This window comes from Papaver somniferum, chromosome 3 (assembly GCF_003573695.1).
Source record: "Papaver somniferum cultivar HN1 chromosome 3, ASM357369v1, whole genome shotgun sequence".
In the NCBI taxonomy this organism is placed as follows: domain Eukaryota; kingdom Viridiplantae; phylum Streptophyta; class Magnoliopsida; order Ranunculales; family Papaveraceae; genus Papaver; species Papaver somniferum.
The window spans coordinates 32,279,660-32,297,743 of record NC_039360.1 but is presented as its reverse complement, the minus strand read 5'-3'; the positions used below and the strand labels follow the sequence as shown (position 1 = coordinate 32,297,743).

Genomic DNA, 18,084 nt, shown 5'->3' with positions numbered 1-18,084 from the left:
AGCCTCATCTGACTCTTCATCCAATTGTTGAAATATCAAAAAGTACTATTGTTGTTCATTAGAGCAAGTCTTATGGTGGAAGAATTTCATCTTCCAAGTGCCATGACACCGTAGCACTTGGAATAGATCATAGAAGTTCAAGTCCAATGGTGAAAGGTAAAATAGATAATTAAAACGTTAATCCGAACTGCAATGACCGTTATTCAAAATAACACTCAATCTTGGCCCACAAAATAGGTTGTCAGAAAGGGACAATCATATTTAGAAACAAAATCAACCACAAGATTGAGGGCAGTTCATAATGACTTTCAATGAAATTCGAAATGGTGTTTTAATTTAGATTCCAAGCCATCTTCCACAAATCCCGGAACAGTCTCGGAAAAAATGTGGATGACTCCATTTTGGAAGTCGTTAAACTTGATATTTCACATTTTTTCCAACCTTGGATTGGCTAAGGCTTGCTCTTATACCAAGCTATACCAATTTATATCCGCGGAGAATTAAAACTAAGATCCAATAAGCAAAACTTAGTTTGAGTGAAATTGAGAAATAAATTCAATATGTAAGGAATTAGGAAAATTAACTTGTGTGATGGATGTGTGAGTTGAGACTAGAGAATAACAAGAATTTACGCAATGTTATAGAAATATAACTGTCGGCGATATAAAATTCATTTTTTCTTGTTTTGAAGTATGAATTTTATTAATCAGCCGGAAGACGATTATACGTGGACGATTATATGCATAAAGTCATTCACACAATCTGGTTGAGAAAAAAATTGTTAACAGAAGGTACCAGTTTGCTTGGGGGTGTAGCTAAATACATACTCAAATATCTATCGTTTTTGGGTTGATACACCCTCGAGCAAACTAACACTCCCATAAGCGTCAAGGATATGATGTGGTCGGCCACATACTTAGAAATATGTGGCCCCTCTTAGTTTTGTGACACCTGTTACAACTAAAAAGCCGTCCCCTCCAAATCCCCGTCAACATTTCACTTTCTGAGAGAAAATAGGGAATTAAGAAAAAGAATTAGTTACACTTTCTGACATTTAAGTGTTTTGAGATTTTATTTTCTTTTTTATAATAGGTGTCACAAAACTAAGAAGGATCACATACTTGAAATAGTATGTGAACCATATCGTAGCCGCACCGCCCATAAGCCGCCTTGAAAATTTGGAATTGCCTGGCCCGAGATTGTGGCCGAAAGATTTCATTTGACTTCTGACGGCAACCGCCAACGTCAATGGCATAACGTATTTGCTCCTGCACCGATAAAAATTGCACTAAAGCTTTCCCTTCCCACCTCTTTTTGTTTTGATAATACTTCCCACCACTGGTACTAAAATCCCCTGTATATTCTCCTGATCTAATAATTTCTCAGCGAAATCTTTACGTTTCTCAATGCTGTTGAGGAGGAAAAACAAACAAAATTAGGGTTTCCAATTTTCGTTCTTCGAAGGCAAATTAGGGTTTTCAATTGGGTTTTTGTGAAAAGGAAGGATGCGAGAGTTGCGTCAAGGAGTTCGAAGAGGTCGTTCAGCTACAAAAGCAGCAATAGAAGAAGTACAGAGAAGTCTAGTTGATGAATCGATGGTGATTCGAAGAAAGAGATCGAATAAGAATAACAAACAACAACAACCAGAACCAGATGTAGAGCAGCAGCAACAACAAGATGATAATAACAATGTTGGTGGTCCTAAGCTTTACTTGAGAGGTCTTAAATTAGTTAGAAAAAAGATTGGGTTGGATAAAAAAGAAGATCGAGAGCCAGAAACTAGTTGTTTTGATGAAATTCGTGAGATAGGACGTAATGTTGTTGACATGGGGGATTACCATGATCCTGAAGAAAATATGGAAACTGACGATGCTCCTGCTGCCGAAGAAAATCTGGAAACAGACGATACTCCTGCTGCTGAAGAACTGGAGGTGGAGGAGGAAGCATATACGACTCCTACTCCCTACGAGGTTAGTTAGGGTTCGGGTTTTCTTCTCAGAAAATTCATTTTTTTTTGTCACTGTTTTGTTGAATTTCAAGGAAATAGCACTTTAATTGGCCAAGAACCACAAAAATTTATCTCACAGTAAGTTTGCATTTTCAATTCTGGATAGTTAACATGGAGTTAGAAGGTCCAATGGGGGTAAAGAAATTGGGTCCGATCTTAATGTTAGTTAAGCTTTTGATACTCTTAACTGCCTCAGTAGATGAATGTAGTCCAAACTCCAAACCACATTACACACCCAAATAAATATAGTTTGTGATATAGTTCTCTTGGATATGTCTTCTTATTAGTGGTATCTTCTGTAAATTGAATTCGTTCTGATTAGCGGTTTTTTGTCACTAATTGTTTCATCATTTATTAGGAACCCGCCCATTTTCGCGCACGGCTTAAACTTCACACCCGGTCGGCTATTGCTCAAATGGTAAGATGTGGGTTGATTACATTAGAATGATTTCCTTTTCAGTTGATTGTTTCTTTAATTCTTATCTTTTATTTATTTTATATCTTTTGTGTAAGTAGGCTCTTCGCATTAATGACGAGATGACTGCCAAGAAACAGTATTTGGAGGAGGGACCGCTGAGGCAAACGTACATTCCTTGACTTAATACTCCTTGTTTGTATCTACCTGTTGTGATCTGTTTCTGGAGGAATGCTTTGATTTTCTTACTCAGTGGTTTTTGTTATTTATCAAAATAATTATACATGGTTTGCTTAAAATCATGTACTAGTCTTTTAGTGACTTGGCTTAGGAAAGTGGCCATTTTTGCATCTGTAATTTCTGACATTTCAAAAAAAAAAAATGGAAGAACAGAGCTTTGTATGAAATTCTTACAAACATGATAATGTATACAATGATTAACAAAGGGTCCTTAGGATACACAGTACATACTACATATGAATGAAAACTAGACTATCGAGCAAAACACAAGGATAAATTATGTCATAATTTGAGGAATATCTGCCCTCCCTGTAGAGGTCAAATGGTTTACGTTTCATTCTTCATAGATGCTCGAGGTTTTAGGCATGTTTAGTGCTGGATACTTGGATTGCTGTAGTTATAACATAATATGGTTCTTAATATATGCAGTGATTTATCGGGCAAGAAAGTGTTCTTTTGGTATATATATTCACATCCATTGCATCCTGAGGGACAATAGAATTAGAAAGGAAAGAGAATCATAAGAAATGATTTTTTTTTTCATTTATATAAAAAGATATAATAGTTCATTACCAAGTTGGACCAGAAAGATATATAATATGAACTGGGTCATGCAGATGGGTTTGTGTTGTACTTGTTAGAGGTCATAAATTAGTAATGTCTGTCTTTGGTAGTTGATCTCTAATTTGATGCAGACATTCAAACCTCCCTTAAAGTTTAAATGTTGGCTAATTGACATGGTTATCTTCTATGAACATCTGATATTCTTTTCTGGTGTATATGTTAAACTGTACCAGTCAAGATAGTGCATGTATACAAAGTTGTAATAGTTACTGCTTTTATCCAAAGAAGTTAGATCCATTTACAATCTGGCAGTAGCACAATTTATGTTCTTCTGCTTTGGTGGATAAGCATCTAGCTAAGTAGTTTTTTTTTTTTTGATATCCTAGACTGCAATCTAAAATCCCTATTATAATGATTTTTTTGGTGTCGACTGTTGATGTATCATACTGTGGGTATATGCTCTGACCTTCTTGTCCATATTTATAGATGTTTCATAAAACACTCCAGCCTTTCATTTTTCCTGTGCATCATTTTCTTAGAAGTTAACTCTATTCTATCTGAGTACTTGTTTCAAAGATCTCTTACTGGATTATCTATTTTTCCTCCCTGGAAGACTGGTTCACAAATCATCAAATAGCTATGAGATGGATGACGGGACACCTGAAGGATCTCTAGAGTGTGAACTTACAAACCACAACTATGAGATGTACAATCAGGAACATGAAGGATCAGTTCCTGTTGATATTCCAGAATGTGAAACTGCAAAGGATATTGTGGTAATCTGATGAAAAGAAAAGAAAAATAATATCTTGTCTTTCATGTTAAACATCAATGATAATCTGTATCCTCCCTCTATTTTTTATAACTCAATGATATCTGCTGATTTGCAGGTTGATAGCAACAACAGTAAACAGAAGAAGGAAGATAAGCTGGCTCCTACTTCCAAGGTAAGCTGGTTATTATCCAATGTTCATGGGTAGTCGTACCTTGTTTCCTGTGTTTTTGTACTCGATTCAGTAATTTCCATGCAGTATCATATTTTGTAGCCCGATCAAAAAGTATCTTATTTTGTTTAAATTGCTCCTCCCCCACCCTCTCTCTCTCTCTCTATTTTATTACTACATGCAGTCTTAAGTGAGTTATTTTCTTTTTTGTAGGCACCTGTGGCAGAGGATGAGATGTGTAGGAAAACAAGATTATTAGGCAAAAGGAAAGGTAAGCATCAATGTTTTTATAGAGAGGTATATTGTGATTTCATTCTTTTAGACCACAGCAGTGACCCCACCTATAGTTTGTCTATTGTTACTCAGCATTTACCAGAAAAGTGCACCTGTATATGTCCCTTTATGGCTCTATCCGCGATGAATAATGCATGTCTCATGGATGTGTGATTTATTTTTAAACTTATGCTTGCCGAATCAGCGATTTCTGTATGCTGTATCGCGATATGGTTTGAATTTTTTTGCTTACACTATTTGTTATGCTATTTCGTACGAGCTAATGTTTGGATATGTTGGCATTTGACCATGATGAGAATTATTAGTTACAAGCACCATGACTTCTCAAACACCTTATTTGCTGTAAACAATGTGATCTTTTCAACAAAGGCCAACAAGAATGTAAAAAAGGTCCTACTTGAGCCTGTGGCAACCTTATACCTGAATGTGGTGATTGTAGGGTACATAAATCAGATTCTCATTATATCCACGCAAAGCTCGTGAGTTAGTTACTTACGTACTGACAATTCGTTTGGTCTTCTTTCCTTGTTGTCCTATCAGCCTCGGGAACCTTCGCCGAGCAACCCACTGTGGAAGATCACCTTATAGAAGCACCCGAAGAGTTTGAATGTAAGTTATTAACTGGCATACACATTATATAATATGCAAGAGAAGGTTTTTGATAAATCCTGAATTTGTATTGTGGTGTCAGCTGAGTCAAGCATGAAGAAAAAGGTCCATGGTGCAACGACTTTAGTACCACACATCTTCAATACAAATACTAGCCACCGCAATGTGATAGAGTACAATGAGCATGGCCAGCCAATAGGGCCGTTCTCTTCTGAGCTAGCTAGTTACATGGGCGTTTTGGCGCGACAGATGGTTCCAATAGTCCATGAAAATTGGAAAGTCGTTCCAAGCACTCTAAAAGATGAGCTATGGAGGTGTCTGGAGGTACTTATAACTATTCTGAAAATTATTAGAGGTGTATATATATATATATATAGAAGCATCTTATCTGATTTACCGAAGAAAAATACACGTGTTCCAGGCAAAATATGTGCTCGAAGCAAGTAGTAGGAAACTATTAGTCAATGGCATTGGAGACAGGTGGAGGGTTTTTAAGAGCACTCTTACAAGGACATATATTCTCCCATTCAAGGATGAGCCTGATTGTCTGATCCACCCTCCTCCAAAGTATGGATTCATTAAGCAAGAGCATTGGGATGAATTTGTGAAGTCCAGACTAAATGATGCATTCCAGGTTTGCTTTATCAAGTCAAGTACACTCTTTGGGTCTTATTTTTGTGTATATGTCTTATCTCTTAGGCTCTACATCATATATATTCTAACGTATCATGTAATGGTGGTTAATCTGTTCTAGGCTGTCCATGAAGCACAGTCAAAAATTCGTGCGAAGAACATTCATCCTCACCGGTTGGGTCGGACAACTTATGCCGGTCTGATCGAAAAAATGGTATGTTCATTTATATAAAATTTCATTAAGGATGGTAATAATATTGAGTCACTGAAGTCAATCTTTTTCCTTTCTAATATTGGTAATACTGTAATAGAAAAAAAGTGAAGGAGTTACCCCTGAAGAAATTGATAGGTGTGTTTTATGGAAGAAAGCACGTCAGAACAAAAATGGGGAGTATGAGGACGATGCTACCAGAGAACAAGCAGAGATTATCGTAAGTTGAAGAAAGATGCCAGAAAGAGATCCTTTGCATATTTTTATGATGCTATATGCTCGAAGTTAATTCCAAATGTCTAATTTGCCGTCTATGCAGGATGAACTGAAAAAGCAAGTAGACGATGGGTCCCTAGTTTGTGATGGAAACATCGATGTGCTGTCATTGGCTTTAAGAACTCCAGTTGGAGGCGCTGAAAAGTTTGAAAGTCGGCCGACCTCCTATCAGAAGCCTAAATGTCAAGCCACTAAAGTTGCTGATAAATTGCATGAGCAACGAAAGCTGAATGGAAACAAGTGTCAAGAAGAGAGAGTTTCCCGTTCACGAGTGGAAGATCAACTCTTGAATACTCAGAAGATGGTCTCACAGTTAGAGGAGATGCTTGCCAACTTCATGCAAAACGTAAGATTCTCTTTTCTTACGTAATATGCTTGACTGTTTTAGTAGTTTTCCTCACTATCCCTTAAAGGCTTCACGAAATGTCCGTTACGTCATCAACTTCTGACAATGTCTGTCAAAATCCTTAGCACCAATTTATTTCCATTTTTGTGCACTTTGTGGCACTCTACACATTATTAAATCATCTAAGTTACGGTTTTACATTTGCTTATTTACGATTTGTTTTAATGTTCTTTTTTTATGCACTCTGTATTTGTTGATGTTGTTCCTGCCATGTTAACAATCCTTTGTGTGAATGTCCTTACTCTGCAGGGGAAGTCGCCGACATCGATTTCTAACAAACTCCCCTTAATAAACTGTGGAAACTCGGTATGTAATTATGCAGTTTGTGATATCTTGTGTATCATTAAAAAGGGATTTTACCTCTTTACTATGTATGTACATAATACAAGTATGAATCAGCTGGTTCTCGGTCAGCTCCGTGGAAAAATAATAAGTTATACTGTTGGTGAATGGACATTATTTCTCTTTTGTCCAGTGCATAATCTTCACTTCTATATGATCATCTCTTTCTTTTGACTTTCTGTAATTGCCAAACTATGTTGTGTAGGGGAAGGAGCTTGCATCGGCGTCCACCATGCTCCCTGTTAACAGTAACAAAGATTTGGTATGTGAAGCGCAGTACCTTTACTTTTCTGTGTAATGTTGCTTCTGCCAAGGGTGTAATCTTCAGTTCTCTATATAATCGTTCATTAACTTTTTTCTATTCTTGCCAAACCATGTTGTTTAGGAGGTTGAGCCTGCATCGACATCTACTCTGGTCCCGGTAAACAACAATGGGAATTTGGTATGTCAGTCAAGTGCATAATATTCTCTTTCCTCTATAATCATCTCTTTTCTCTTTTTGTTCTTAACTTTCCATTCTCGCCGAACCTTGTTGTATAGGGAAAAAGGGTTGCATTGGCTTCCAATAGAGTCCCCATAAACAACAAAGAAAATTCGGTACGCCAGATACATAATCTCTCTGTTTTGTTCTTAAGTATCTTTTCTCACCAAACCATGTTTTACAGGGGAAAGGGACTGCTTTGACTTCCACTAGGGTCCCCATAAGCAACAAGAAAAATTTGGTATGTAAATTATAATATCTCCACTTCTCTGTAAAACATCTGTTTCTTAAATTTCTGTTCTTAACTCCTTGTTTCCAAAAAATAGGGGAAATTGCCTGCATCGACTTCTACCAGAGTCCACCTAAAGAACAATGAAAATTTGGTATGCCTTTGTGCTATTTCTGGCTGTGTGTCATTGAGAAAATAGTTAATTCTTGGTATTTTTATTGACAATCCTTTTCTTTCTTAATCTACACCAATGGTGTAAACTATGTTATTTTGTGTTAATCAAAATGTTCATGTTGCGTAGGGAAACTCTCCTGCATCATATTCTGACAAAGCCAATTCAAACACCTACGAACCTTCGGTATGTTTTGTGCATTATGTAAAATCCTATGTCTAGTCAAAATAGTGCTCTTACCTTCCTCATATGTCCTCTATTTATAGACATCAGGCAGATCTCAGTCGAGGGTTTGGAGAAATGATGAGGAAAACTTACCTGTTGTTCAAGTAACTCCATCAACACATGTTGCCAGATCCATGAAGGTAAGTCGAAGAATATAAGTAGTTCCGAACCTTCGGTATGTTTTGTGCATTCTATCTAGTCAAAGTAGTGCTTTACCTTTCCCATCTATCCTCTATTTATAGACATCAGGCAGATCTCAGTCGAGCGTTTGGAGAAATGATGAGGAAAACTTACCTGTTGTTCAAGTAACTCAATCAAGGCATGTAGCCAGATCTATGGAGGTAAGTCAAAGAATATAAATGGTATCATTAAGTTGACGGTGGCTTCAACTTCAAGCACTTCAAGTGATACATTTCACCCATCTTAGGTTCGTTGACTATGTTCAGCGATTCCTCTCCTTGAAAGCTATGTATATTTATGTAGCCTAAGATATCACCAATATCTTTCACAACTTCTATAGGGCATTCAAAGGCTACACCTTAAGCATACATGAATATGGGAATTTCTACTGAAGTTTCTATACAATTGATGATTTTCTTGCTGACGAATATCTATGTGACGATACGTGTCATTAGGCTCACAGGAAGTGGCCTAATATGTGCATCAGTGGAAATTGTTTTTTTTTTTTTGGTCCAAAACTCGATCTGGCATGGATAATAGATTTTATTATCTTCTGTATCAGGATTCAACCGTCTCACCCTTCCAGAGGTTCTATAAAAGCGTGTCTCAAAAATTGACTGGCAGCATTCCCTTCATATCAGTACCAGTAGATGCGGCAGTCTTTGGTACAGAGATGGAGCTTTATCTTGACCTGGATGATGTTCGATATATTTGCCATCCGGAAGATTTGTCTGAGAATTGCGTCATGGCATACATTAGGTGAGAAGCCTTATTTTAAATGCACTTATAAAGTTATTAATGCTCTTATGGTGTAACATACTCGCTGCTTTTCTATCTTTCCAGGAACCTCTATGATATATTAACGGAGAGAGGGATACAACACAAATATGAATTTATAGACCCTGCATCAGTAAGCGCTGCAAAAGATGCTGATTTGTCAAAAATAATAACTTCAAGATTGATGAACACAAATTGTGAATGGGTTTTCATTCCTGTCAAGCCGGAGTACGTTTGAAATATTCAGTTATTTACTTTTACTGTATGTGATGGTATATACGAACTACTTAGCACCTCTTTAATTGTAGGGGGGCGGATTGGCTTCTTATCGCAATAAATATGGTGGCTATGAGTTGCTATTGGCTGGATCCATCGGGGCTCCCAGCTCGATATAACATCAAACCCTTTGTCACTTTGTAAGTGTTCCAGGTTTTACAAATTTGCATGTTTTCTGCTGTTCGTTACTAATTATATTTTTAATTTTTTTTTTTATCTAAAAGTGGTCTGAAAGGCTTGCAAAATGATGGAGTGAGGAGGTCATCACCAATTTGGTATAATATCAAGGTAATTGAGTTCACATCTGTATAAATCCTCAGTGTTAGTGTTCACATTTTCGACGAATTTGACACTGTTTCCCTGTGATTTGCAGTGTCCGAAACAGAAAAATAGTGTGGAATGTGGGTTTTATATAATGAAGTTTATGAGGGAGATAATTGATGAGCCAAAAATGTTTACAAAGAGTGAGGTGAGATCCTTTAGCTATCTGTTTCTTCAGCTTTGTTTAGTCTTTGTGTTGGCCTTCCTGACTTTTAAAATTTTGCAGCCTTTCCTTAAATCTACGTATGAGCAGGATGAAATCGATGAAGTGAGACTTGAGTGGATTCGAACTGTAGAGGCGTATGTTTAGTTACAAGTATGTGTTAATATTATTTTGATGTTATTCAAAAAGTTGTGATCCTTGTATCGATATCTGTAGCTTGATTTAAGAACTCAAAAGTAGTGAAACTAGTATTGTACTCACTGTTATAAAAAAAGGTGGCATTTGACTTTGAGATCAAGAAGTCATAGAACGGTCAGGATTGATCCGAAAGGTCCATCCGGCGGTCTATGTCATCCGGATGGAGTTTTTGGTTTGGATGGGTAACAAATTTCAGTGAATGTTAAGTTGTGGGTTTTGGGTGAAAGAAATTACTAGAGTGATGTTGGGGGTCGACTAGGACCGTTCAGATATTCCTCTTCTAAATCTAAACTCGGATCACACTTTGGTCCATTCTTCTAAACTCGGTGAAAGGCACTACCACTAGCATCACTACCCATTCTCAACACTGCACCTTTCCTTTCGCTTTAATTTGTAATCTCAACTACAACGTCAACCTTTTTTAATAAGAAAGACCCCCCACCCCCATAAACCAAAGAAGCGACATAAATAATGCATCTAAAAGCATCACATGATTTACATGATATTCATTTTAAGCATTTGATTATGGAAGCCATAATAGGAAGAAGTGGTGTAGATGTGTTCAGGGAACAAGGATGGTCAAGATTGGCCGAATTGGTTTTTCAAGGAGGGGGGTCAGGATTATGCTTCGGCCCAGATAACTCAACTCAATCCAACCATATCTATTTATGCTCGGGCGAGGCGAAGGACGGCTAGACCGTTATATTATTGTCTCGGACTCTCAGTCCGTATTATTCAACTATCCATTCATGTATCCCAAATGTTGAAAACTAATTCTCTTCCTAAATTGATATTCTAAAATATTTACTTTTTGAAGCATGATCATCAGTAATCGTTACTGAATACAAACATGACATTGATATTATAAATATTAAATCTTTCTCTCAAACCTCTACCTTCTCTCTCACTCATCTTTTATTCTTTCGCCTTTGACCATTATTCTTTCTCCACTAAAAGAAACCCTAACTTTTGAGACTTGTAGAAGCGTCAAAGCACTTTCACCAACTAAAATTGAGGAGACCGAAGTAGAGGTTAAGGTACAACTTCAATGTTAATTGAATTTTAAGGGCTTTAGTTGAAGTTAGTTGGGGGTATCACTGATTTTATAGCAGTAGGGAATCGAATAAGGTGATTGATTTGATTAAGAAGTTCCATTATAAAGGTAACTTTTGTAGTTCTCAACTTATAACTTAAAAATATAACCAAACATTAGGATCATGATGGACACTTTTTATGGAGATAAATGTTAGAAATTGTGCTTGATTTATGATGGAGATATTTTCTGAGATAAATATCATGTAAGCAACTTCTTTCAGACCATAATCTCACATAATAGAACTTGACTTTCAATAACTTTTCAAGATAACTTTCTGACATGTAAAAGCTATACAATGATGATCCTTGCATCATCATAATGATTATATTTGTTTGAATTTTAAAATATAATCCTTAGATTTTATTTGTTAGAATTTTTACAATTGGTTGATTAATGTATCATGGAAACATGATGCATGTAAATTGTTCCAATGATTTCCTTGAACCAGTATTGGTTTGGACTATTGATGATAACCGAACTATGGTGTTGGAGACAGTGACATCTTAATCACTCAGGGTGATCGGGCATTCTTTAGCAAAAAATTTCATACAACCCAATATTGTCTCAATGTGGGGTGGTAAACCAAGGTACCCTTTATTCCTTGATTTGTGTAGTTTGCTTCTTAGATTTAAATATTAATGTATAACTAAGACTATCTTGGTTTCACGCAAGTGTTTGTACTTTGAGTGAACAGTTTTAAGTTCTGTAAACTTGATTTAACCTTTTGTGCAGTGAGGTAGTGCACTACGCATCACAAATCAACTTGATTTCAATCAAGTATCGTTATCTATGTCCAGACGAAATAAAAGGCGTACTCTTTTGATAAGTCAATTATGTTTGATGCAAAATATTTGTATCACTAACAAAAATTATATTTATGTTTTAAATTTTACTAAGAAATGGATCTATAAGTGTGTTTTACTAATGTCAGAAGACAGCTAGCCTCCCAATTACTATCTTTTATTCTCATAGTGTTTTGTAGTTGCTTTATGGCTTAGTTTGGTGTTATTTTCTAATGACATGGCTTAACTTTTTTTTTTTCCCTTTAGACTGTTCATGACGTATAGTGGTACAAGTTGGTTTACTAAAGTTGATACAAATTTTTCAAAGATTTATCAAACTGAGAACCAAAATGTTGAAGTCTGTTTATTAGTCAACATTTATGACTAACATGATTTATAAGAACTGTGACAAACAAAACCTAAGGCCATGTTTGATATGTCTTTTAAAAACCGTTTTATGTTTTTAAAACGGAAAATAGAATGAAACACGTTTGCTAAACATGTTTCCTGAAAACTTTTCTCCATGTTTTCAGGTTTTAAAAACGAAAAAAAAATGAAAACAATGTATCATCGTTTTCTATATTTTTTTCCTTTCTTCTTTCAAATGAAAGGTATGAGCTATGGTAAAAGAAATGGAGGTATGATTTCTTCAAAGCTCTATTGCATGGTTAATTTCTCTATTCAAACATTCAATCTTCTATTCACTTTAATTTCCAAAATAAGATGTTGTTCTTTTGTTTCTATGTTATATAAGAGGATGAAACTGATGAGGGAATTAAACCCAGAATCGTTGCCTATACCATATCTCTCAGTTGTTGTTGCGAATTAAGTCAAATTTATTATGAGTTTTATTTGTTTTGTGAGATTTTAAGAGACATCACGATCATAATATTATAACAATCACTTTTCTGACCAAATAAAATGGAAGCTTTGTAATGCGCATGAACTTTTTGGTAAAATGACTGAAAGGATATTAAAAATTAATAGTTATAAAATATTTCATCTTGTATTAGATCCAATAATTATAAAGAATCTATAATCAGTTTTGAAGTATTTGATGGAGTTAGCAAGTATGAACTGTTGTTGGTTATAATTTATAACTAAGTTTTGTTCTTAGAAAATATATTTTCCAACACAGTTTTTAAAATTTCACACCAAAACCATTTTCAAATCTCATGGAAAATGAAAACAAGAAAAAACAATATGTTTTTAAAAATAGTGTAAAATGATTTTCGAAAGTTGTTTTTGAAAATTGTTTTTGAAAATTGTACCAAACATGCCTTAACTTTTACACACATAACAAAAAAAGTAGAAATCTTATGAATATTATTAACATTTACAAATAAATATTTGTTTATCATATAATTTACATGTGTTTTTTTTACCCAAATGTATCAAAAATAACCGTTACTTTTCCAAATGAAACTCTATGTGTTCTTATTTTTATAGGGTCCAATGTTACAATTACTCAAATGTACTAATCTTCATACACCATACCGGAAAAATTAAAAGTCGAGATGTTTAATTTGTTTTATCTAAACAAAACCTAACATACTATTAAAAATCATGATATTTAATTTTTTTTATCTAAAGAAAATTTACATGATACAGAGACAAAAAGTCCATACAATACAAATCAAACGAAGAGGTTAAGCCTTGGCCGTAGGCCGAGGTGATACCTAGTAATTCTTCACAGTTTCTTGTTATAATTGTAACTGACAGTTTACACCTGTCATCTTTTTATTCGTCTGTAACAGCTGGTAACGTATTCTTGAGTTACTGTTAACTGTCTCTCTGGATTGTTTGTGTATAAAACCATTGTACTCCCTCTTTTTCTCAGTTAATGAAAATCTTTTTTTCTCTACCACTATTATGGTATCAGTTTTGAAAATCGAATCTCTGGTTTGTTCTCGATTCTCTTCCAATGATCTCTTCTTCAATATTCAATACCTAAATCTGATTTTTCATCATCTTTTACTAATTGGTCATGTCTCGCCTAATTGAATATTCAAATTCATCAACCACATTTGTGCCTTTTCATACCTTAGAAAATATCATCCCTTATCACATTTGTTCTTTTTCATACCTTAGCAAATATCATCCTTTTCAAACTTCAGGATGATAATTTTTTAACCTTGAAATCTTTAATCACTCTAGTACTTAGAAAATTTCATGTGTTTGGCTATGTTGATGGATCAATCCTTATGCTCAATTTATAGCTTCTGGTACTAGATCTGGTCCAACGGTTAATCCAAATGACTCGATCTGACAAGATGAAGATACATGTGTTCTTTTATTACTCAATGATTATATTTCTGCTTCTGTTATTGTTCATATCTCCGGTTTCACTACCTCAAAGGAATTATGGGATAGCTTTCAAAAACGATTTGGTGCTTCATCATCTGCACACTCGATTCAATTATGCACTCAACTATAAAATATGCGTCTTGGATCTTCAAAAGTTTCTACCTATATCTGTGATATTGGGAAAATTTCCAATCAATTAGCTGCATGTGGATCAAAAATTTCAGATGATGAACTTCTTGTTACTGTTCTTGGTGGTCTAGGATCTGATTATCATGATTTTACAACTTCAATTCAAATTAGATCACTACATGTTTGGTGAACTTCACAATCTCCTGCTCAGTGAAGAAATTATTATTTCTGAACGCAATACCACAATTAAATCAGATGCAGAATCCAAAGATTTTCTTGCTTCATCAGGACATCAAGGTAACTTCGGAAATTTTAGACCTAATTTTCCTTCTCAATTTCTTGGTCGTGGTATCTCTCCTAGAGGAGCTTTCATGGTACTTCATCTTATACACCTAGATATCCTGCACCTACTGATAATTCCATGATAAGATCCACTGCTCCATCTAGTAATAGTATTGTTTGTCAAATCTACGCCAAACCTGGTCATGGATCAATTGAATGTTACCAAAGGATGAATCTTTCTGCCATGCTTGCAAGTGCAAATAATTTAGGAGAGAACCCTTGGTACATTGATTCTGAAGCTACAAATCATCTCACCCACAATATGGAGGATTATAATACTTCTACTTCTTATGATGGTTCAGCTCAAGTAGCTACAACTAATGATGAAGGTATGGTAATCTCTCATATTAGTAATTCAATTTTTTTTCTTCAAGATAAATCATTTCAATTACATAATGTCCTTCATGTTCCCAACTGTGCACAAAAACTGGATATATGTTAATCAATTCACTAGAGATAATCATTGTTCTTTTACTTTCACTCCTTATGATTATGTTGCAAAGGATTTTCTATCTCAGAAGACATTATTCAAGGGATTGAGCAATGGAGGTCTTTATCTACTACATTTTCATGTTCAAAAATCATCATCTTCAACATCATCAATAACTGCTTTTTCTTGCACCAAAGCTTTTTGTAGCAACCTGACACAAAATATTGGGTCATCCTTCTTTTTTAACCCTGAATAAAGTGTACAGAAACTTATCTTCACCTTTTTCTATACACGAACCTTTATTTTGCAGTGATTGTAACCTAGCTATCTAGGAGTCATAAGCAACCTTTTATGGTATCTAGTTCTATTAGTACTAGATACCATTGGAGTTAGTTCATCTAGATATGGGGTCCTGAACCTACATTGTCTGTATCTAGGTACAGATTTTATGTAAACATTGTTGTTGATTTTATTAAATTTTGTTGGATTTATCCACTTTCTGCCAAATCATATTTCAAAACTATATTTCATCATTTTAAAGCCTTTGTTGAAAATTTATTCTCAGTTAGAATTAAGATGCTAAGAACTGATGGTGGTGGAGAGTTTGTGAATAATGAATTAGGATCATTTCTTTTGGGTAATGGTATTGTCCATGAACTTAATTATCCTCATACACCAGAAAAAAATGGTGTTGCAGAATCTAAACATAGGCATCTAATGAAAATCACAAGAGCCTTTTTGATTCAATCTGAAGTTCCTAACAAGTTTTGGGTTGAAGCTTCACATGCAGCTAACTATGTTATTAATAGACTCCCTACCAGATAATTGAGCATGATTTATCCTTTTGAAGTTTTGTTTAAGAAAACTCCAAATTACAACTTTCTAAGAATTTTTTGATGTTTATGTTTTCCTTGGCTCAAAGCTTGTACAAATAACAAACTTGAACCAGGGATCAAAGCTTGTGTTTTTCTAGGTTATGGAAATCATCACAAGGGTTACAAGTGTCTTGATAAAACTACTGGCAAGATTTATTTGTCTATATATGTGAAATTCAATGGGAAACAATTTCCTTTCATTACTAATGGATTATCACCCTGTACTCTGGAAATGTTACATTCTACTATATCCACTTCACATACTTCTGATGATATTATTCTGCCATCATATGTTCATTCTTTTGACAGTTATGTTCAAGCTGATACTGTTGAGTCTCATCTTCATACTTCTGCTACTTCTTATACTCATCTTCCATTTGTTTCCCTACATACTTCTACATCCATACCAGTATCCGATTCTTCTGTTCCTATTACATTCTGGTATATACAAGCCTAAGGTATTTCTTGCAACCAAATATCAAATTCCCAAAGTTTATCTTACCATTGTTCCTTTGTCTATTCCTAAAATATTTGCTCAGGAAAATAAAAATCCCAAATGGAAAACTGCCTTGAAGAATGAGAAAACTGCTCTTGATGAAGCCGGTACTTGGATTTTGGTACCTCCTCATCCTTCTCAGATTGTAGTGGGTTGTAAGTGGGTCTTCAGAATCAAACAACATGAAGATGATTCTATCGATAAATATAAATCTAGATTTGTAGCAAAAAGTTTCAACCATCTTGAAGGATTTGACTATAAAGATACATTTAGCCATGTTATGAAGCCAACTACCACAATGATACTTTATCTAGTTGTTAATTCCAACTAGCCTCTGAAGCAACTTGATGTGAGTAATGGCTTTCTTCATGGCTCTCTCATAGAAGATGTTTTTATGACTCAACCTTCGGGCTTCATTGATCCAGTTCATCCAGACTATGTATGCAAGCTACAAAAGTCTCTCTACGAACTTAAATAAGTTCCAAGATCTTGGTATGAGAGGTTAGTTGATGCTCTTATTTCACTTGATTTCAAACTATCTCTAGCTGATTCTTCCTTATTCATTCACTACATTTATTCTCAACTCACTATCATCCTTGTGTATGTTAATGATTTCATTATTACTGTTAGTTCATCCTCTTTTGTGATCATATTATACAAAACAACTATAAGCTCAGTTTCCTCTAAAGGACTTAGGGTATCTTCACTATTTTGTTGGTTTAGAAGTCAAAAGATCCAGTGAGGGTCTCTTTCTTTCTCAAATTAAATATGCACTTTCTCTACTTGAGAAGACTAATTTGGTGGGTACTAAACCATATTCTACACCATGTCTTGCTTCTTTTAAGCTCACTAAGGATGAAGGGAATTATCGTCTGATCCTACTGAGTATAGGTCTACAGTAGGGGGTTTACAATATTTGACTTGGACAAGATAAAAAATCTTCTTTGCAGTTCACCAAGTCTGTCAATTCATGCATTCACCTACTACTTCTCATCTTCAAGCTACAAAAAGGATTCTTAGGTATATCAAAGGCATTCTTGGTCATGGTATTTACTTTGGTAAAGGATTTAAATCTCTTCAGGACAACGCTGATGCTGATTGGGCAGGCGATCCTGATAATAGGAAATCTATTAGTGGATACTGTGTCATTTTTGGGGGAAATCCATTTTCTTGGTATTCTCAAAAGCAAGCTACTATAGTCAGATCAAGTACATAAGCAGGGTATAGATCTCTTGCTTCTGCTGCTGCAGCTGAGGTTGTTTGGATGTGTTACTTACTTAAGGGACTTACATATTTTTTTCCCCAATCCTCCTCTTATTCTTTGTGACAATAAAAGCTCTATAGCCTTAGTTTCAAATCTTGTGTTTCATGGTAGAATGAAATAGTTAGCTATAGACTTTCATTTTGTCAGGGAGTTAGTACATAACAAAACTTTGCGGGTTGAGTACATTTCTATAGATGCTTAGGTGGCTGATATTCTTACCAAAGGATTGTATGCTCCCAGATTTGGCTTCTTGAAGCACAAGAAGCATGTGCTAAATCCTCCTTTGCTTGAGGGAGGGTAGTAAAACTAGTACTGTAATAATTCTTCACAGTTTCTTGTTATAACTATAACTTACAGTTTACACCTGTCATCTTTCAATTCGCCTGTCTTAGTATCCTA

The 18,084-nt window shown here is 35.1% G+C and overlaps 1 protein-coding gene across 2 annotated transcripts; it reads left to right on the top strand.

The window, feature by feature from the left end:
- Positions 1-1,201: 1,201 nt before the first annotated feature.
- LOC113355763 lies at positions 1,202-10,060 on the top strand. 2 transcript variants are annotated; one of them, XM_026598712.1, is made up of 27 exons: positions 1,202-1,970; positions 2,367-2,426; positions 2,525-2,592; positions 3,841-4,003; positions 4,118-4,174; positions 4,385-4,442; positions 5,006-5,074; positions 5,157-5,398; positions 5,496-5,708; positions 5,829-5,921; positions 6,019-6,138; positions 6,238-6,540; positions 6,850-6,906; positions 7,148-7,204; positions 7,328-7,384; positions 7,483-7,539; positions 7,608-7,664; positions 7,750-7,806; positions 7,954-8,010; positions 8,091-8,189; positions 8,292-8,390; positions 8,792-8,988; positions 9,073-9,234; positions 9,315-9,422; positions 9,507-9,570; positions 9,656-9,751; positions 9,830-10,060. In XM_026598712.1, exons 1-27 carry the CDS (start codon positions 1,506-1,508, stop codon positions 9,911-9,913), a joined length of 3,219 nt encoding a protein of 1,072 aa, XP_026454497.1. In that variant the 5' UTR covers positions 1,202-1,505; the 3' UTR covers positions 9,914-10,060. The 2 variants fall into 2 exon arrangements, with proteins under 2 accessions (XP_026454497.1, XP_026454498.1); XM_026598713.1 differs by lacking the exon at positions 7,483-7,539.
- Positions 10,061-18,084: the final 8,024 nt, after the last annotated feature.

Coding starts and splice junctions, on each gene's coding strand:
- LOC113355763 (XM_026598712.1), top strand. CDS start 1,506: ATGCGAGAGTTGCGTCAAGGAGTTCGAAGAGGTCGTTCAGCTACAAAA. Junction 9,423..9,506: donor ATCAAACCCTTTGTCACTTT/GTAAGTGTTCCA, acceptor TTTATCTAAAAG/TGGTCTGAAAGGCTTGCAAA. Junction 9,752..9,829: donor AAATGTTTACAAAGAGTGAG/GTGAGATCCTTT, acceptor AAAATTTTGCAG/CCTTTCCTTAAATCTACGTA.